General features: G+C 48.5%; 1 protein-coding gene across 3 annotated transcripts in view; it reads right to left on the bottom strand.

Moving 5' to 3' along the window:
* Window positions 1–22022, bottom strand: part of RARB (retinoic acid receptor beta) — a 193106-nt gene that overhangs the window by 3724 nt on the left and 167360 nt on the right. For all 3 annotated transcript variants that reach the window (XM_082655388.1, XM_082655386.1, XM_082655387.1), the window contains exon 6: window positions 316–520. In XM_082655388.1, coding sequence (XP_082511514.1) covers window positions 316–520 — 205 coding nt within the window. The remainder of the gene's footprint in view (window positions 1–315; window positions 521–22022) is intronic.

The raw sequence follows: 22022 nt of genomic DNA on the forward strand, positions 1-22022 counted from the left end.
AAGTTCCTTGGCTCTCCTAAAAATATCCCGGGGCAACTTACGTTACAACAGTCTAATCCTACCTTTAAAAAAGCACCTGTGGTAACTGGAGAAATAGCATTTTGGGATTTCAGAGCAGAAAAACCCCAAATGCCTTTATTTAACTAACAAAAATATTGAAAAATGCAACGAACTCTAAGCATGCATGGCCGGCTTTATCCACATGTCCTTTTCCATGCAAAATAAATCCAAAGTGGAGATGAGGAATTTCCCATCAATTACAAGTGTGAGTTGCTCTTCACGGACCCTCCACGAGGGTTTTCTAGGTGGTGGTACCTCCACAGATCAAGCAGATGGCGCTGAGAAGGCCTGTCTCCGTGTCGTCCATCTCCAGAGGCAGAAGCTGGCCGGCAAAGGTGAACACGAGGTCGGTCAGGGGGCCAAACCCGGCGTTGTGCATCTGGGTTCGATTCAGGGTCAGGCCGTCCGAAAACGTCATGGTGTCTTGCTCTGGGGTATACCTGGTGCAGATTCTCAGAATCTGGAAGAAAACAACCACATTTGCATCATCAAAGCAAGCCTGGCCCGGCGGCCTCCATCAGATCAGGGCAGGAAATCACGGGAAGATTTCCGAGGAGCTCTGGCAGCACGTGAGTCTCTGCCCACCCCCGCTTCGGGGTGAACGTCTGTTCCAGCTCTTCCCTCAAAAGACCACAGAAGTCAAAACATGGTTACAGTTCTTTAGGGGATAATAAATAGGACACAGAATTTGAGAAATATCTGTTTATGCTAAAAGTAATTCATCTGACTCAAATAAACATTTACTGAGTACCTACTTATGTCCCAGGCACTGTGCCAGGTGCTTATAAAAAGAGGAAGATTTTTTTTTTTTTTAAAGAGCTTACAGTCTACCAAAAAAGAAGGCCACTATTTACCACTTATTAAATGCCTGGTGTATATCAAGAGTTACACGTGCTCTCCATTCAACCTTGTGAAGAACTCGGTGAGCTGAGTGTGTTTCTTATTTTATAGACGAGGGGCCGGAGGCTCAGGAAGGCTAAGCCGGGTGCCCAGCGCCACACAGCTGAGTGGCTGACTGATGCATTCCAAGTGGGACTCCCGCTAGGATGCCCTGATCACGCAGCCCCAGACGACCATGACCCACAGAGCAGAAGCAGAGCAAGCAAGGTTGCCAGGGCGCCGGCAGAGGCGGAGCTCGGGCACACCCGGCAGGAAGCCACGGGCAGGCCCACGGACAGGAGGTGGCCGTCAGCTCAGCCCAGACGTCTGGTGGGTTTCTCTGGAAAAGCGGCCTGGGCCTCCTGCCACATCTGCCAGCCCCGCCCGACACGCCTTCGGTCTGTAACCCTGCGGCCCGCGGTCACTGCACCGCCCACTCAACCCCCAGTGCCCGTCAGGGCTCTGCGCACCCGCGGCGCTGATCCGCCCAGAGCCGCGGCGCTGCACCAACCGGGCCTCCACACTGGACTCTCCCTCAGAGGAGGCCTCAGAGCTGCTGGACAAGTTCACTCCGCCTGGACCCAGCAGGCTGGGGGAGCTGAGAATTTCTCCCAGATGCTCATGTGATTGGGTGTGGTCCCCACGACCGGCAGCCTAGAGGACACTGCCACCAGCGGGTCCGGGGCCCTTCCTGTCCCATGGCATGGCAGAGGGTCGGCTGGCCCCCTGAGAAAGCCCTGCCCGCTCTCTGCGACCCCACCACGGCTCCCGAAAGAAGAATTTCTGCGGAATCTTGCATCGTCTCAGGGAAGTGCCGGGGGTTTGGGGCAAGGACGCTTCCGGTGGGGAAGCTCTTCCAATCTGATGGGCAGTGTGGGTGCAGGAGCCTCACAGCCACTGGACCACAGCAACCAGGGAGGGGCCGGGCCGCTGCAGGGAAGGGCCAGATGCCCCCGCACCGTGGCTGTGTCCCCCCAATCCCTAGGAAGACGCAGACAGGCAGGACTCCAGCGTGGACGCCCCGTGGGGGGCCGTGGCGGCCCTGCTGATGAGGTCTGCTGCTGCGCCTTCCTGGTCAGAAGACGTCTGAGAGCAGCAGATGGCCATGAGCACGCCCCACCTAGTGCAGCAACAGCTGATGCAGGGTGGATCGCCGACCACACGGGGCCCGTGCCTGGTGCTTCTAACCGCGACTTAACTTCTGTATCAACCCACGAGGCAGACGCTACTGTCACCCCATGCTACGGGCAGGGCACAGACCCCAGCAGCTTGTCCTGGGTCACGTGAGTCCCAGGAGGCATGGCTTGCTTCGGGCCTGTGCTCTCCACCTCTGCTCCCGGCAGCCAGCCTCGGGGCTCCTCAGGCCACCACCCAAGCCCGAGTGCCCCTGTCGGGGAGGTGACCCCTGGCCCTGCCGAGGGCCTTCTGCAGCTCCCAGCCTGGGCGGCTCTTCACAGGACCTACCTGGCTCGCAGCGGCGCGTGCCCAGTGGCCTGGAGAGAGAACGTCGCACAGCCTTCGCGTTCCGCGGTAGGGGCTTGGGCGGAACCAGGAGCTGCGCTCAGGCTTTGCGTGCCTGGCGCGTGGCCCGTGGCAGCCCAGGCGTGAATGTGCGTGGTTATCAAAGCACCACAGAGACTCCTTCCCTAGAGGGGACCAGCTGCACCTCTCGGACACTTGTCCAGGGACGCCGCCCCCTCCCCCGGGCTCAGCCATTCCCTCTGGGTCCCTCTGGCCGGCCCGTGGCCCTTCACCTTGGTGGCCGACAGGGCCTGAAGCCACGCCACTGTCAGAGCAGCAGAGGGACCCAGACGTCGTCGGGCACAAGCCTTCGCTCCCTCGGAGGCCCAAGAGCACACATGTGACCACACGCGTGACGGTGCTGGCATGAGACTCCCAACCCCCGGCCCAAGGCCCCTCAGCGTCTGGAGAGGCACCAGCAGCATGGCCTTGGCAGGAGTCACCGCGTGCTCGGGGTTGGGGGGCTGGGAGCCGCTACACACGCTTCCAGGTTGGATCGAACAGGCAGCAAGCCTCTGCAGTTTCGTGCACGGGCGCTGCGCCCGCCGGGGTGGAGGGGCCGCCCGCGGCTCCCCCGAAACCCGAGCCCGGACGGCAGCGCACATGGCGCCATTCCACGTGGCAGGGCTTTCCTCACAAGCTGCAAAGTACGTGGACTCTGATGAAGCAGTGAAACCCCGTCCTGTTGCCCCTCGCCCTACAAAGTTCAAAGCCAAAACCAGGCATAAACGGGCGTCCAGCGGCGAGGGCCTGGGGCTGGGCCAGGCCGCCCCGGGGACAAACCTCGGAGCTCCGGCTTGTCACGCTGAAGGCAAACGCCAGCAGCCGCCGCCAAGCGCTGCCAAGCGCTGCTCCAGAAAAAACCGCCCTTCGTTTGAAAGGAGGGGCTTTGGTCTGGGAGATGGAGCACGCGGGCCCCACGAGATGCGTAAAAACAGGCCCAGCCAGGTCGACCCTCCAAAGGAGGGGCGTGGCGGACACACAGAGTCCGCCGATGGGCAAGGCTAACCCTCCTCAGGGCACGACGCCTCTCCCCAGCCCCCAGGGACGCCGAGGGTCGCCCACTGCCTGCCAGGGCCGCGGAGCATGGGGCGTGGGGCGCAGCGGCCCCGTCCGCTTCTGTCCTTCCGCCTCTGCAGCCGGACCCACTGCTCAGCATGGTCATCAGGGCGCCTGGGCGTCACAGCCGTCCCCCGGGCGTGCGGTCCTCTCCAGGCCCTGCACCGCCCCTTCTCCCCGCGGCACCGCCCCCGCCCGCACCAAAGCCTGTGCGCGGGCTGCTCCCTCGCCTTTCGCGCTTCTCCGCCGGCCTGCACGCAGGGGGCTCTTATATTCAGGGCTCGCTCAGCTCAATGTCACCTCATCAGGGAGCAGGGAGCACGTGTCCTAAAAACCATTACTTTGTATCAATCACTCCACCCCATTTTTTTCGAAGTAGGAAATACACTGGTATAAAAATTGAGGCACAACACGCGTGGTGGTTTTAAAACATTCTCTGCTCCTACTCCCTCTGCGGAGCAGAGCTTCAGTCCCCTCCCCTGGAGAGGGGGCTAGACCAGCACTTGACCTGCAGGCAGGATGCAGAGCAGTGAGGGCATGTCACAAGGCCACGGGAGGCATGGCCTCCTGTGCCTGTTCTCCCCAATCTCCTGTCCTGGGGAGGCTGGCGGATGTGTCACCGGGACGTGCACGTAGCCCCCAGGGAGGTCCATGTGGCCAGGAGCCTGGCCCTCCGGTCACCAGTGGCACCAGCCTGCTGGGCAGGTGTGCTGAGCCCGCCCAGAAGCGGCCCATCTAGCCCCAGTCAGGCCTTCAGATGAGGCGGCCCGCAACGTTGCCACGGCAGCCTCAGAAAGCCCCTGGCAGACCCACCCGGCTCGCGGCCAGCAGGGGCTGTGTAACACCTACTGTTTTAAGTGGCTCAGTTTGGGGCAGCCTGACACACGGCAACAGGTCACTAACACAACACACTTGCTGTGGGTCATGTGCACAGCCTGATGCACACACAGCTGGATGCGTGCCCCACGTGGGCGCCTGCGTGAGCACCACCAGATCACGGCACCCATGGTTCTGGCGTCCACAGGCACCCTGGCCTTTCCTGATGAACCCTCCTCCCCAAGAGGCTCCATTATCTTGACTTCTGTTCCTATCAATTAGTTCCGCCTGAATTTGAACTTTGGGTGAATGGAATCACAGTCTAGTCTGGCTTCTGTTCCCTCCACGTGGCGGCTGGGAGATTCCCCGTGCTGGCTGGTGGGGCAGGCACCTTTTTCATTGCTGTGTGATATTGCACAACCGACCCCTTGCCCTGCTTTACCTTCCCCCAGGAGATGAGCTTCTAGTAGGACACTGCTCTTTATCTGTCCTGCCCCTTGCTGTTTCCTTGGCACCTAAGGCAGGGTGGTCCACACAGCAGGTGATGAATTAATACTTATCCAGTTATTAAGGAAATTCCCTGAACCGGGCTTACAAAATCCAGAGATTTCTAAATTTTTCAGCAAAGGAGAAAACTCCAGTCGCTCACCGATCTTGTTCTCTTTACTAACTGTGTCTGGCAATTTGGGGGCAGGTCCTGACCTGATTTGACTGTTTGTCCTCCAGTGCTTGTGGGAATGTTGATGTGCCATAATGACAACACATACACAGAGCTGTGCCTGGTCGTCCTCCCTGGCAGTACGTGAACCTGCAATGGTGACCACATGGGAACAAACTGTCTCCCCAGGGGACGTGCCAGCAGCCTGCCATTCCTGAGAAGAAAACCCCTGTGCTGGGAGCACAAGTCTCCTCGCTGTGCAGCTTCTGAGATCACCGCTCAGGGAGCCACTGCCTAAATGTTACGCGAAGTATGCTGACTTAAATTTAATAATAAATACACTGCTAGAGCCTGGGTTCCTGGCCACTGGCTTGGCCCTGCGGCTCCCCGCCTGCCCCCCATGCCTGAGCAGTTATTTAGGAGTTGACTGGAGACAAGATGGTGGAGTAGAAGGACCTGAGCTCATCTCCTCTCACGAAAACTCCAAAATCACAACTAACTGCTGAACAACCAGTTACAAACCCATTGACCAAACAGACTGGAAACTACCAAAAAAAGGTATTCTACACCCAGAGACAGAAGCCACCACAACGAGACTGCGGGGGGGGGGCGACACACAGACTGGAAAATAATTATTTCGCAGAGGTTCTCCCACAGGAGTGAGACTTCTGAGCCCCATGTCAGGCTCCCCAGCCTGGGGGTCTCGCATCAGGAGGAGGAGCCCCCAGAGCCTTTGGCTTTGAAGGCCAGCAGGGCTTGAGCGCAGGAGCTCCACAGGACTGGAGGAAACAGAATCTGCTCTTGGAGGGCGCACACAAGGCTTCACGTGCGCTGGGACCCAGGGCAAAGCAGTGACATCGTATCAGCCTGGGCCAGACCTACCTGCAGGTTTTGGAGGGTGTCTCGGGGAGGCGGGGGTTGGGTGCGGCTCACTGTGGGGAAAAGGACACTGGTGACAGAGGTACTGGGAATATTCATCAGTGTGAGCGCTCCTGGAGGCCGCCATTTTGGCAGAGACCTGGCCCCACCCAACAGCCTGCAGGCTTCAGTGCTGGGACGCCTCAGGCCAAACAACAAGCAAAACAGGAACACGGCCCCACCCATCAGCAGACAGGCTGCCTAAAGTCACCCTGAGCCCACACACTGCCTCTAGACATGCCCCTGCCCACCTGAGGGACGAGACCCAGCCCCACCCACCAGAGTGCAGGCACCAGTCCCTCCCACCAGGAAGCCTGCACAAGCCCCTGGACCAACCTTACCCACCAGGGGGCAGACACCACAACCAAGAAGAATTACACTCCTGCAGCCTGAGAAACAGAGACCACAAACACAGCAAGTTAGACAAAATGAGACGGCAGAGGAATATGCACCAGACGAGGGAACAAGATAAACCCCCAGAAGAACAAGTAAGTGAGGTAGAGCTAGCCAATCTTCCTGAAAAAGAATTCAGAGTAATGACGGAAAAGATGATCCAAGATCTCAGAAAAAAAATGGAGACACAGACTGGTGAGATACAAGAAATGTTTACAAAGAACCAGAAAATTTAAAAAACAAACAAAGATGAACAGTACAATACTGAAATGAAAAATACACTAAGATGAACCAATACCAGAATAACTGAAGCAGAAGAATGAATAAGTGACCTGGAAGACAGAATGGTGGAAATCACTGCCATGGAACAGAAAAAAGAATGCAAAGAAATGAGGACAGTCTAAGTGACCTCTGGGACAACTTTAAATGTGCCAACATTCACATTATAGGGGTCTCAGAAGGAGAAGAAAGAGAGAAGGGCCTGAAAAAATATTTGAAGAGGTAATACCTGAAAACTTCCCTAACATGAGAAAGGAAACACTCACTCAAGTCCAGGAAGCACAGAGAGTCCCAGGCAGGATAAACCCAAGGAGGAACACACCGAGACACATAGTAATCAAACTGACAAAAATTAAAGACAAAGAGAAAATATTAAAAGCAACAAGGGAAAAACAACAAATAACATACAAGGGAATCCCCATAAGGTTATCACCTGACTTTGCAGCAGAAACTGTGCAGGCCACAAGGGGGGCGGGGGGGGCACGATATATTTAAAGTGATGAAAGGGAAAAACCTACAATCAAGAATACTTTACGGGCTTCCCCGGTGGCGCAGTGGTTGAGAGTCCGCCTGCCGATGCAGGGGACATGGGTTCGTGCCCGAGTCCGGGAAGATCCCACATGCCGCGGAGCGGCTGGGCCCGTGGGCCGTGGCTGCTGGGCCTGCACGTCCGGGGCCTGTGCTCCGCAACGGGAGAGGCCACAGCAGTGAGAGGCACGCGTACCACAAAAAAATAAAATAAAATAAAAAATAAAAATAAAAAAAAAAAGACTATTACAAGAGGGACTTCCCTGGTGGCACAGTGGTTAAGAGTCCGCCTGGCGATGCAGGGGACATGGGTTCGAGCCCTGGTCTGGGAAGATCCCACGTGCCATGGAGCAACTAAGCCCGTGCGCCACAACTGAGCCTGCACTCTAGAGCCCGCAAGCCACAACTACTAACTCACCTGCTGCAACTACTGAAGCCCGTGCACCTAGAGCCTGTGCTCTGCAACAAGACAAAGCCACTGCAATGAGAAGCCTGCACACCACAACGAAGAGTAGCCCCCAATCGCCACAACTAGAGAAAGCCTGCGTGCAACAACGAAGACCCAACGCAGCCAAAAATAAATAAAATAAATAAATTTATATAAAAAAAGAATGTTACGGGCTTCCCTGGTGGCACAGTGGTTGAGAATCTGCCTGCTAATGCAGGGGACACGGGTTCGAGCCCTGGTCTGGGAGGATCCCACATGCCGTGGAGCAAAGAGGCCCGTGAGCCACAACTACTGAGCCTGCGCATCTGGAGCCTGTGCTCCGCAACAAGAGAGGCCGCAATAGTGAGAGGCCCGCGCACCGCGATGAAGAGTGGCCCCCGCTTGCCACAACTAGAGAAAGCCCTCACACAGAAACAAAGACCCAACACAGCAAAAATAAATTAATTAATTAATAAACTCCTACCCCCCAAAAAAAAAAAAAAAAAAAAAAAAGAATGTTACAAGAGACAAAAAAGGACACTACGTAATGATCAAGGGAACAATCCAAGAAGACGATATAACAATTGTAAATATATATGCATCAAACATAAGAGCACCTCAATATATAAGGCTAACAGGCTAACAGCCATAAAAGGAGAAATTGACAGTAACACAATAATAATGGGAGACCTTAACACCCCAGTTTCAGCAATGGACAGATCATCTAGATAGAAAAGCAATAAGGAAACACAGGCCTTAAATGACACATTAGACCAGATGGACTTAATTGATATTTAGAGAGCATTCCATCCAAAAGAATCAGAATACACATTTTTCTCATGTGCACATGGAACATTCTCCAGGACTGACCACATGCTTGGCCACAAAGCAAGCCTCGGTGAATTTAAGATAACTGAAATTGTATAAAGCATCTTTTCCGAGCACAATGCTATGAGATTAGAAATCGACTCCAAGAAAAAGAACTGTAAAAAACACAAACACATGGAGACTAAACAATATGCTATTAAACAACCAATGGATCACTGAAGAAATGAAAGAGAAAATCAAAAATATCTAGAGACAAATGAAAACAAAAGCACAACAATCCAAAACCTATGGGATGCAACAAAAGCAGTTCTAAGAGGGAATTTTATAGCAATACAATCTTACCTCAGGAAATAAGAAAAACTTCAAATGAAAACTTAACCCTACACCTAAAGCAATTAGAGCAAATAAAGAACAAACAAAACCCAAAGTTAGCAGACGAAAAGAAATCATAAAGATCAGAGCAGAAATAAATGAAATAGAGATGAAGAAAATAACAGAAAAGATCAGTGAAGCTAAAAGCTGGTTACCGGAAAAGATAAACAAAATTGATAAACCTATAGCCAGTCTCATCAAAAAGGGAGAGGGTTCAAATCAATAAAATTAGAAATTAAAAAGGAGAAGTTACAACGGACACCACAAAAATACAAAGGATCATAAGAGACTACTGCAAACCAACTGTATGCCAATAAAGTGGGCAACCTGGAAGAAATGGGCAAATTCTTAGAAAGGTTCAATCTCCCAAGACTGAACCAGGAAGAAATAGAAAATATGAACAGACCAATCAAAAGTACTGAAATTGAAACTGTGATTAAAAAACTCCCAACAAACAAAAGTCCAGGATCAGATGGCTGCACAGTGAATTCCACCAAACATTCAGAGCAGAGTTAACACCTACCCTTCTGAAACTGTTCCAAAAAACTGCAGAGGAAGGAACACTCTCCAACTCATTCTATGAGGCCACCATCAACCTGATACCAAAACCAGACAAAGATACCACCAAAAGAAGAAAATTACAGGCCAGCATCACTGATAAACATGGATGCAAAAAACCTCAACAAAATACTAGCAAACCATACACCATGATCAAGTGGGATTTATCCCAAGGATGCAAGGATTCTTCAATATCCACAAATCAATCAGTGTGATACACCATATTAACAAACTGAAGAATAAAAACCATATGATCATCTTAACAGATGCAGAAAAAGCTTTTGACAAAAGTCAACACTGGAGACAAGGGGAAGATGGCGGAAGAGTAGGACGCGGAGATCACCTTCCTCCCCACAGATATACCAGAAATACATCTACATGTGGAACAGCTCCTACAGAACACCTACTGAACGCTGGCAGAAGACCTCAGACCTCCCAAAAGGCAAGAAACCCCCTACGTACCTGGGTAGGGCAAAAGAAAAATGAATAAACAGAGACAAAAGAATAGGGATGGTACCTGCACCAGTGGGAGGGAGCTGTGAAGGAGGAAAGGTTTCCACACACTAGGAAGCCCCTTCACGGGTGGAGACTGCGGGTGGCGGAGGGGGAAAGCTTCGGAGCCGCGGAGGAGAGCACAGCAACAGGGGTGCAGAGGGCAAAGCGGGGAGATTCCAGCACAGAGGATCGGTGCCGACCGGCAATCACCAGCTCAAGAGGCTTGTCTGCTCACCCACCGGGGCGGGCGGGGCTGAGAGCTGAGGCTCAGGCTTCGGTCAGAGCCCCGGGAGAGGACTGGGGTTGGCGGAGTGAACACAGCCTGAAGGGGTTAGTGTGCCACGGCTAGCCGGGAGGGAGTCCGGGAAAAGGTCTGGAGCTGCCGAAGAGGCAAGAGACTTTTCTTTCCTCTTTGTTTCCTGGTGCGCGAGGAGAGGGGATTAAGAACGCCGCTTAAAGGAGCTCCAGAGACGGGCGCGAGCCGCAGCTAAAAGTGCGGACCCCAGAGACAGACATGAGACGCTAAGGCTGCTGCTGCCGCCACCAAGAAGCCTGTGTGCGAGCACAGGTCACTATCCACACCCCCCTTCCGGGGAGCCTGTGCAGCCCGCCACTGCCAGGGTCCCGGGATCCATGGACAATTTCCCCGGGAGAATGCACGGCGTGCCTCAGGCTGGTGCAATGTCACGCTGGCCTCTGCCGCCGCAGGCTCGCCCCGCATCGTGCCCCTCCCTCCCCCCGGCCTGACTGAGCCAGAGCCCACGAATCAGTGGCTCCTTTAACCCCGTTCTGTCTGAGCGTCTGAGCGAAGAACAGACGCCCTCCAGCGACCTACACGCAGAGGCGGGGCCAAATCCAAAGCTGAGCCCTGGGAGCTGTGAGAACAAAGAAGAAAGAGGGAAATCTCTCCCAGCAGCCTCAGAAGCAACGGATTAAAGCTCCACAATCAACTAGATGTACCCTGCATCTGTGGAATACATGTATACACAACGAATCATCCCAAATTAAGGAGGTGGACGTTGAGAGCAAGATTATGATTTTTTCCCCTTTTCCTCTTTTTGTGAGTGTGTATGTGTATGCTTCTGTGTGACATTTTGTCTGTATAGCTTTGCTTCCACCATTTGTCCCAGGGTTCTATCCGTCCTTTTTTTCTTCTTCTTAATATGTTTAAATTTAATAACTTTATTATATTTTACTTTATTTTACTTTATTTTCTTTCTTCCTTCCTTCCTTCCTCCCACCGTCCCTCCCTCCCTCCTTTCTTTCTTTCCTTCTTTTCTTTCCTTCCTTCCTTCCTTCCTACTTCTACTAATTCTTTCTCTCTACTTTTTCTCCCTTTTATTCTGAGCCGTGTGGATGACAGGGTCTTGGTGCTGCAGCCAGGAGTCAGTGCTGTGCCTCTGAGGTGGGAGAGCCAAATTCAAGACACTGGTCAACAAGAGACCTCCCAGCTCCACGTAATATCAAATGGCGAAAATCTCCCAGAGATCTCCATCTCAACACCAGTACCCAACTTCACTCAACGACCAGCAAGCTACAGTGCTGCAAACCCTATGCCAAACAACTAGCAAAACAGGAACACAACCTCACCCATTAACAGAGAGGCTGCCTAAAATCATAGTAAGTCCACAGACATCCCAAAACACACCACCAAACATGGACCTGCCCACCAGAGAGATAAGATCCAGCCTCATCCACCAGAACACAGGCACTAGTGCCCTCCACCAGGAAGCCTACACAACCCACTGAACCAACCTTAGCCACTGGAGACAGACATCAAAAACAGCGGGAACTACGAACATGCAGTCTGCAAAAAGGAGACCCCAAACACAGTAAGATAAGCAAAATGAGAAGACAGAAAAACACACAGCAGACGAAGGAGCAAGATAAAAATGCACCAGACCTAACAAATGAAGAGGAAATAGGCAGTCTACCTGAAAGAGAATTCAGAATAATGATAGTAAGGTTGATCCAAAACCTTGGAAACAGAATAGACAAAATGCAAGAAACATTTAACAAGGACCTAGAAGAACTAAAGATGAAACAAGCAACGATGAACAACACAATAAATGAAATGAAAAATACTCTAGATGGGATGAGTAGCAGAATAACTGAGGCAGAGGAACGGATAAGTGACCTGGAAGATAAAATAGTGGAAATAACTAATGCAGAGCAGAATAAAGAAAAAAGAATGAAAAGAACTGAGGACAGTCTCAGAGACCTCTGGGACAACATTAAATGCACCAACATTCGAATTATAGGGGTCCCAGAAAAAGAAGAGAAAAAGAAAGGGACTGAGAAAATATTTGAAGAGATTATAGTTGAAAACTTCCCTAATATGGGAAAGGAAATAGTTAATCAAGTCCAGGAAGCACAGAGAGTCCCATACAGGATAAATCCAAGGAGAAATATGCCAAGACACATATTAATCAAACTGTCAAAAATTAAATACAAAGAAAGCATATTAAAATTAGAAAGGGAAAAACAACAAATAACACACAAGGGAATCCCCATAAGGTTAACAGCTGATCTCTCAGCAGAAACACTGCAAGCCAGAAGGGACTGGCAGGACATATTTAAAGTGATGAAGGAGAAAAACCTGCAACCAAGATTACTCTACCCAGCAAGGATCTCATTCAGATTTGATGGAGAAATTAAAACCTTTACAGACAAGCAAAGGCTGAGAGAGTTCAGCACCACCAAACCAGCTTTACAACAAATGCTAAAGGAACTTCTCTAGGCAAGAAACACAAGAGAAGGAAAAGACCTACAATAATTAACCCAAAAGAATTTAGAAAATGGGAATAGGAAAATACATATTGATAATTACGTTAAATGTAAACGGACTAAATGCTCCCACCAAAAGACACAGATTGGCTGAATGGATACAAAAACAAGACCCATATATATGCTGTCTACAAGAGACCCACTTCAGACCTAGAGACACATACAGACTGAAAGTAAGGGGATGGAGAAAGATATTCCATGCAAATGGAAACCAAAAGAAAGCTGGAGTAGCAGTTCTCATATGAGACAAAATAGACTTTAAAATAAAGACTATTAGAAGAGACAAAGAAGGACACTACATAATGATCAAGGGATCGATCCAAGAAGAAGATACAAGAATTGTAAATATTTATGCACCCAACATAGGAGCACCTCAATACATAAGTCAAATACTAACAGCCATAAAAGGGGAAATCGACAGTAACACAATCATAGTAGGGAACTTTAACACCCCACTTTCACCAATGGACAGAGATCATCAAAACTGAAAATAAATAAGGAAACACAAGCTTTAAACGATACATTAAACAAGATGGACTTAATTGATATTTATAGGACATTCCATCCAAAAACAACAGAATACACATTTTTCTCAAGTGCTCATGGAACATTCTCCAGGATAGATCATATCTTGGGTCACAAATCAAGCCTTGGTAAATTTAAGAAAATTGAAATTGTATCAAGGATCTTTTCCAACCACAATGCTATGAGACTAGATATCAATAACAGGAAAAGATCTGTAAAAAATACAAACACATCGAGGCTAAACAATTCACTACTTAATAACGAAGTGATCGCTGAAGAAATCAAAGAGGAACTAAAAAAATACCTAGAAACAAATGACAATGGAGACACGACGACCCAAAACCTATGGGATGCAGCAAAAGCAGTTCTAAGAGGGAAGTTTATAGCAATACAAGCCTACCTCAAGAAACAGGAAACATCTCGAATAAACAAACTAACCTTGCACCTAAAGCAATTAGAGAAAGAAGAACAAAAAAACCCCAAAGTTAGCAGAAAGAAAGAAATCATAAAAATCAGATCAGAAATAAATGAAAAAGAAATGAAGGAAATGATAGCAAAGATCAATAAAACTAAAAGCTGGTTCTTTGAGAAGATAAACAAAATAGATAAACCATTAGCCAGACACATCAAGAAAAAAAGGGAGAAGACTCAAATCAATAGAATTAGAAATGAAAAAGGAGAAGTAAAAACTGACACTGCAGAAATACAAAAGATCATGAGAGATTACTACAAGCAACTCTATGCCAATAAAATGGACAACCTGGAAGAAATGGACAAATTCTTAGAAATGCACAACCTGCCAAGACTGAATCAAGAAGAAATAGAAAATATGAACAGACCAATCACAAGCACTGAAATTGAAACTGTGGTTAAAAATCTTCCAACAAACAAAAGCCCAGGACCAGATGGCTTCACAGGCGAATTCTATCAAACATTTAGAGAAGAGCTAACACCTATCCTTCTCAAACTCTTCCGAAATATAGCAGAGGGAGGAACACTCCCAAACTCATTCTATGAGGCCACCATCACCTTGATACCTAAACCAGACAAGGATGTCACAAAGAAGGAAAACTACAGGCCAATATCACTGATCAACATAGATGCAAACATCCTCAACAAAATACTAGCAAACAGAATTCAACAGCACATTAAAAGGATAATACACCATGATCAAGTGGGGTTTATTCCAGGAATGTAAGGATTCTTCAATATACGCAAATCAATCAATGTGATAAACCATATTAACAAACTGAAGGAGAAAAACCATATGATCATCTCAACAGATGCAGAGAAAGCTTTTGAAAAATTCAACACCCATTTATGATAAAAACCCTGCAGAAAGTAGGCATAGAGGGAAATTTCCTCAACATAATAAAGGCCATATATGACAAACCCGCAGCCAACATCATCCTCAATGGTGAAAAACTGAAACCATTTCCACTAAGATCAGGAATAAGACTAGGTTGCCCACTCTCACCACTCTTATTCAACATAGTTTTGGAAGTTTTAGCCACAGCAATCAGAGAAGAAAAGAAAATAAAAGGAATCCAAATCGGAAAAGAAGAAGTAAAGCTGTCACTGTTTGCAGATGACATGATACTATACATAGAGAATCCTAAAGATGCTACCAGAAAACTACTAGAGCTAATCAATGAATCTGGTAAATTTGCAGGATACAAAATTAATGCACAGAAATCTCTGGCATTCCTATACACCAATGATGAAAAATCTGAACGTGAAATCAAGAAAACACTCCCATTTACCACTGCAACAAAAAAATAAAATATCTAGGAATAAACCTACCAAAGGAGACAAAAGACCTGTATGCAGAAAATTATAAGACACTGATGAAAGAAATTAAAGATGATACAAATAGATGGAGAGATATACCATGTTCTTGGATTGGAAGAATCAACATTGTGAAAATTACTTTACTACCCAAAGCAATCTACAGATTCAATGCAATCCCTATCAAACTACCACTGGCATTTTTCACAGAACTGGAACAAAAAATTTCACCATCTGTATGGAAACACAAAAGACCCCGAATAGCCAAAGCAATCTTGAGAACGAAAAATGGAGCTGCAGGAATCAGGCTTCCTGACTTCAGACTATACTACAAAGCTACAGTAATCAAGACAGCATGGTACTGGCACAAAAACAGAAAGATAGATCAATGGAACAGGATAGAAAGCCCAGAGATAAACCCACACACATATGGTTACCTTATCTTTGATAAAGGAGGCAGGAATGTACAGTGGAGAAAGGACAGCCTCTTCAATAAGTGGTGCTGGGAAAACTGGACAGGTATGAGATTAGATCACTCCCTAACACCATACACAAAAATAAGCTCAAAATGGATTAAAGACCTAAATGTAAGGCCAGAAACTATCAAACTCTTAGAGGAAAACATAGGCAGAACACTCTGACATAAATCACAGCAAGATCCTTTTTGACCCACCTCCTAGAGAAATGGAAATAAAAACAAAAATAAACAAATGGGACTTAATGAAACTTAAAAGCTTTTGCACAGGGCTTCCCTGGTGGCGCAGTGGTTGAGAGTCCTCCTGCCTATGCAGGGGACGCGGGTTCGTGCCCCTGTCCGGGAGGATCCCGCGTGCCGCGGAGCGGCTGGGTCCGTGAGCCATGGCCCCTGAGCCTGCGCTCCACAGCCGGAGAGGCCACAGCAGTGAGAGGCCTGCGTACCGCAAAAAAAAAAAAAAAAAAAAAAAAAAAAGCTTTTGCACAGCAAAGGAAACCATAAACAAGACCAAAAGACAACCCTCAGAATGGGAGAAAATATTTGCAAATGAAGCAACTCACAAAGGATTAATTTCCAAAATTTACAAGCAGCTCATATAGCTCAATAACAAAAAAACAAACAACCCAATCCAAAAATGGGCAGAAGACCTAAATAGACATTTCTCCAAAGAAGATATACAGACTGCCAACAAACACATGAAAGAATGCTCAACATCATTAATCATTAGAGAAATGCAAATCAAAACTACAATGAGATATCATCTCACACCAGTCAGAATGGCCATCATCAAAACTAGGAACAATAAATGCTGGAGAGGGTGTGGAGAAAAGGTAACACTCTTGCACTGCTGGTGGGAATGTGAATTGGTACAGCCACTATGGAGAACAGTATGGAGGTTCCTTAAAAAACTACAAATAGAACTACCATATGACCTAGCAATCCCACTACTGGGCATATACCCTGAGAAAACCATAATTCAAAAAGAGTCATGTACTAAAATGTTCATTGCAGCTCTATTTACAACAGCCCAGAGATGGAAACAACCTAAGTGCCCATCATCAGATGAATGGATAAAGAAGATGTGGCACATATATACAATGGAGTATTACTCAGCCATAAAAAGAAACGAAACTGAGCTATTTGTAATGAGGTGGATAGACCTAGAGTCTGTCATACAGAGTGAAGTAAGTCAGAAAGAGAAAGAGAAATACCATATGCTAACACATATATATGGAATTTCAGGGGAAAAAATGTCATGAAGAACCTAGGGGTAAGACAGGAATAAAGACACAGACCTACTAGAGAACGGACTTGAGGATATGGGGAGGGGGACGGGTGAGCTGTGACAAAGCGAGAGAGAGGCATGGACATATACCAAACGTAAGGTAGATAGCTAGTGGGAAGCAGCCGCATGGCACAGGGAGATCAGCTCGGTGCTTTGTGACCGCCTGGAGGGGTGGGATAGGGAGGGTGGGAGGGAGGGAGACGCAAGAGGTAAGAGATATGGGAACATATGTATAACTGATTCACTTTGTTATAAAGCAGAAACTAACACACCATTGTAAAGCAATTATACCCCAATAAAGATGCTAAATAAATAAATAAATAAATAGACACATCAAATTTCAAAAAAAAAAAAAAGTCAACACCCATTTATGATAAAAACTCTCCAGAAAGTGGTTAGAGAGGGAGCCTACCTCAACATAATAAAGGTCATATATGACAAAACCACAGCAAACATCACTCTCAGTGGTGAAAAGTTGACAGCATTTCCTCTAAGGTCAGAAACAAGACAAGGCTGTCCACTCTTGCCGCTTTTATTCAACATAGTTTTGGAAGTCCTAGCCATGGCTATCAGAGAAGAAAAAGAAATAAAAGGAATCCACATTGGAAAAGAAAGTTAAACTGTCACTGTTTGCTGATGACATGATACTATACATAAAAAATCCTAAAGAGGTTACCAGAAAACTCCTAGAGCCTATCAATGAATCTGGTAAAGTTGCAGGATACAAAATTAATACACAGAAATCTCTTGCATTTCTTAAGAATGGAATATCAGAAACAGAAATTAAGGAAACAATCCCACTTATCGTTGCAATAAAAAAGAATAAAATACCTAGGAATAAACCTACCTAAGGAGGCAAAAGACCTGTACCCTGAAAACTATAAGACACAGATGAACAAAACTGAAGCTGACACAAACAGGTGGAAAGATACACCATGTTCTTGGATTGGAAGAATCAATATTGTCAAAATGAATATACTACCCAAGGCAATCTACAGATTCAACCCAACTGCTATTAAATTACCAATGGTATGTTTCACAGAATTAGAACAACAACAAAAAAATCTTAAAATTTGTATGGAAACACATAAGACCCCGAATGGCCAAAGCAATCCTGAGAAAGAAAAATGGAGCTGGAAGAATCAGACTCCCTGTCCTCAGACTGTACTACAAAGCTACAGTAATCAAGACAATATGGTACTGGCACCAAAAACAGCAATACAGATCAATGGAACAGGATAGAAAGCACAGAAATCAACCCATGCTCCTATGGTCAATTAATCTATGACAAAGGAGGCAAGACTATATGATGGAGAAAAGACAGTCTCTTCAATAAGTGGTGCTGGGAAAACTGAACAGCTAAATGTCAAAGAATGAAATTAGAACACTCCCTAACCCCATACACAAAAATAAACTCAAAATGGATTAAAGACTTAAATGTAAGACCAGATACTATAAAACTCTTAGAGGAAAACATAGGAAGAACATGCTTGGAAGAAATGCTTGGACAGCAATATCTTTTTGGATCCACTTCCTAGTGTAATGAAAATAACAACAAAAATAAACAAATGGGACCTAACTAAATTTAAAAGCTTTTGCACAGCAAAGGAAACCATAAACAAAACAAAAAAAACTCATTTTCTCCCACAGAATGGGAGAAAATATTTGCAATCAAAGTGACCGACAAGGGGTTAATCTGCAAAATATACAAACAGCGCATGCAGCTCAATATCAAAAAAACAACAGAATAAAAAAATGAGAAAACCTAAATAGATATTTCTTCAAAAAGACATACAGATGGCCAAAAAGCACATGAAAGGATGCTCAACATCGCTAATTAGAGAAATGCACATCAGATTACAATGAGGTATCATCTCACACTGGTCAGAATGGCCATCATGAAAAAGTTTACAAACAATAAATGCTGGAGGGGTTGTGGAGAAAAGGGAACCCTCTTGCATTGTTGGTGGGAATGTAAACTGATACAGCCACTGTGGAGAACAGTATGGAGGTTCCTTATAAAACTACAAATAGAGCTGCCATATGAGCCAGCAACCCCACTCCCAGGTATGTGTCCTCAGAAAACTATCGTTCAAAAAGATGCATATGCCCCCGTGTTCACAGCAGCACCACTTACAATAGCCAACACATGGAAACAACCTAAATGTCCATCGACAGAGGAGTGGATAAAGAAGATGTGGCACATATATACAACAGAGTATTACTCAGCAGAAAAAGGAATGAAATAATGCCATCTGCAGCAACATGATGCACCTAGAGATTATAGACTATACTTACTAAGTGAAGCAAGTCACACAGAAAAAGACAAATATCATATGATATCACTTATATACGGAATCTAAAAAAAATGATACAAATGAACCTATTTACAAAACAGAAACAAGTCTCACAGACTTCGAAAACAAACTTATGGTTACCAAAGGGGAAAGGTGGGGGAAAGGATAAATTAGTAGGAGTTTGGGATTGACATATACACACTACTATATATAAAACAGATAATCAACAAGGACCTACTGTAGAGCACAGGGAACTCTACTCAATACTCTGTAATGACCTGTATGGGAACAGAATCTGAGAAAGAATGGATAGATGTATATGTATAACTGACTCACTTTGCTGTACACCTGAGACTAACACGTGGTAAGTCAACTGTACTCCAATATAAAATAAAAAATCAAAAAACATTTAATAATATATTTTAGTTAACCTAACAGATCCAACCTACTGTTTTAAGAACATAAAGAATCATCAAGGAGATATTTCGTATTATTAAACACGAAGTCTGAAACCACGTACCTCCTTGAACACCACAGCACTCAGACCGGCTGCACTCCAGCACAGCTCCAGATAGCAGCGTGTGGGCGACTGTGTACACACCTACACGTGCAGACACGCGTGTCCGTGAACGTGCACAGAGACGCTCTGGGCTTAGCGGCGATGATGGTGGTGGTAAGGAGGATGACGGCTATGGTAAGGGAGCTCTTCCTAAGTGCCAGGTATTGAGCCAAGTGCTTCCCGTGCGCTAACCCCATCCGTTGTCCCTTACTGGGGAGGAGCTACCGTCACACCCACTTCAGCGGGGCTGCTCGGAGGGGCAGAGCCAGGGTGTGAGCCCGGGAGTCCGGTCCCAGCACGCCCATCTCGCAGGGACCGCTCAGTACCCTGAGGCCAGCAGGCTGTGGCTTTTCTCACAGGGACCCTGGATCCTGCAACGGCACAGGCAGCTGGGCCTCCGAGAGCAGAGCTGGCCCCTCTCAGGCCGGGGTCCTGTCTCCACTGAGTCCCTGGGGAACAGCCCTCCCTAGTGGGGCCCCAGAGCCACAGATGGTGCTAGAAACCAGGCAGGGCAGTCACCGCTGCGTGGCCAGGAGTGAGGTGCGGGTGGATGGTGGAGGGGAGTGCGGGCGGACTCCTCGGGACTGTCAACCAGACCCGCCCCCGCCCGGGCCTCCTCGGCCTGTCCTGCAGGAGACACAGCACAGGCGCTGGTGGCCATGGGGGCAGCACGCGGCCAGGCCTGGTGCCCCGGGACTCTCCTTCCTAGGGGCTGAGAACAGCTGCAGCCCGTGTGTGCCCATCCTTGCGCCTCGCGGGCCCACTCCCGCCACACACCAGTGGCTTCGCTGAGAAGCCGCCTCTACCGTCAGCCAGTTGATATCCTCACTCAAGAGATGCTCTTTGACGTTGTGTGTTTTTCAGGATCTTGTGCTTTTGCTAGAAATTTTTGGACATGAACTTGTCTGGAGCTAAATAAGTATTCCTTCTGCCTGTCTCATCTGACTGGAGATCCTGCCCTGCCCCCACTAGGGCTTCCCCCCTCTGCATGCCAACCCCACACTGCACCCCAAAAGGCCAGTGGGAGCAGTGGAAAGGTCTCCCGACTGCCAGCCCAGAGCCTGGACTCCGCCCTGCGTGCCCTGCCGACCCCGCCCCTGCTTTCACTGCCGAGCCCCCCACCTGATCCACGCTCCACCAGGGCCGCGTGAGCCCGCAGAAGGGCCTCCCCTGGTTAACTCGCATTCCTATCTTACACACGGGTACACTGAGGCCAAGAGGGGTCACGGGAAGTGGCTCCTGTCCTTCCCAAGTCCCCCGAGGGCAAAGGGAGGAGAGCTGCCGGGTTCCGAGTCAGTGTGAGATGCGGGGAGACGGCTGCTGGGGCCCGGGTGGGGCCCTGATCCCTGAGCACCTGCCGCTGTGGCAAGAAGGCCCTCCCCACCCCGAGGACCTCAGAGCATCCTCTCACCCGTCCTTTCCCGAAGGGCGGCAGGGGAGGGAATCACAAACGGCCGCCACCTGGCAACCAGACAAAAGGAGAACCAAGAAGCAGGCACAGGCCAAAGCCAGAGTCGGGAGGTCCCAGGCCCCGCAGTGGCCATGCGGCACAGGGTCAGGACCCCATGGTTGCGGTGCCGCCGCGTGGCAGCGTCCAGCGGCTCAGGTGAAACTGGGCTGAGCGCCTCACGCTCGGCACTCGTGAGGACACACCGGTGCCCCGTTGTTCACTGCCCCCAGAACTCCTCCCTACGTCGTGACCCACAGGCAAGCTGCCCCTCACCCTGGGGGCCGGGCAGGCTCTGTCCCCAGGCCCAGCCCCCGCTTGTGCTTCTAGGGCCTCAGAGCTGCAATGCCTCTCACGCCGCTGGCGTGCAACCCAGCACTCAGGTGACTCACCTGGTATGCAGCTCCTCCTGTAAAACGGGCTGGGTCTCCACCCCCGGCCCACTCTGTCACGTGCGGCTCAGATGAGCTGAGGTTTGCAAACTCCACAGCGTGTGGGTATGTGACAGATTTTGGGTTTTTGGCCGTGTGGCTTGCAGGATCTTAGCTCCCCGAGCACGGATGGAACCCGTGCCCCCTGCAGTGGAAGCGCAGAGTCCTAACCACTGGACCACCAGGGCAGTCCCCGTATGTGACAGATTAATGCTGCTCTGATGTTTCATTTTTTCTGAATGTTCCTAGGTCCATCCAAGACCCTCTGATTTCATGAGAAGAAAAGTATCATAGATACCCTCGTGACCCCCGGCCCCTGTAGGTTACAGAGTAACCGTTACCACTCCTCCTAAGATCCGGCTCCCAGTGAAAAGACACAAACATTCGAGCTTCCTGCACAACTGCCCCATCCTGAGCCCCCTCTCCTCCCGAGAGGGACTGTGGGAGGCGTGTGTGCGTGTGTCTAGTTACAGTTACTGTATTTGCTTTGCACAACTGTTTATACCCAAAGCTATGAAAGACGTAATAAAAAGAAAAACCTACGCTTTTAAAGCACCTCAAAAGCTCACCTTACCTTCCCTACGTTGTGACGCGTCCCTGGGGGCTGCCCCCCACCTCCTCCAGAGGCCCAGCACAC

The sequence above is a fragment of the Grampus griseus genome, assembly GCF_964374135.1.
Source record: "Grampus griseus genome assembly, chromosome: 5".
Lineage (NCBI taxonomy): Eukaryota > Metazoa > Chordata > Mammalia > Artiodactyla > Delphinidae > Grampus > Grampus griseus.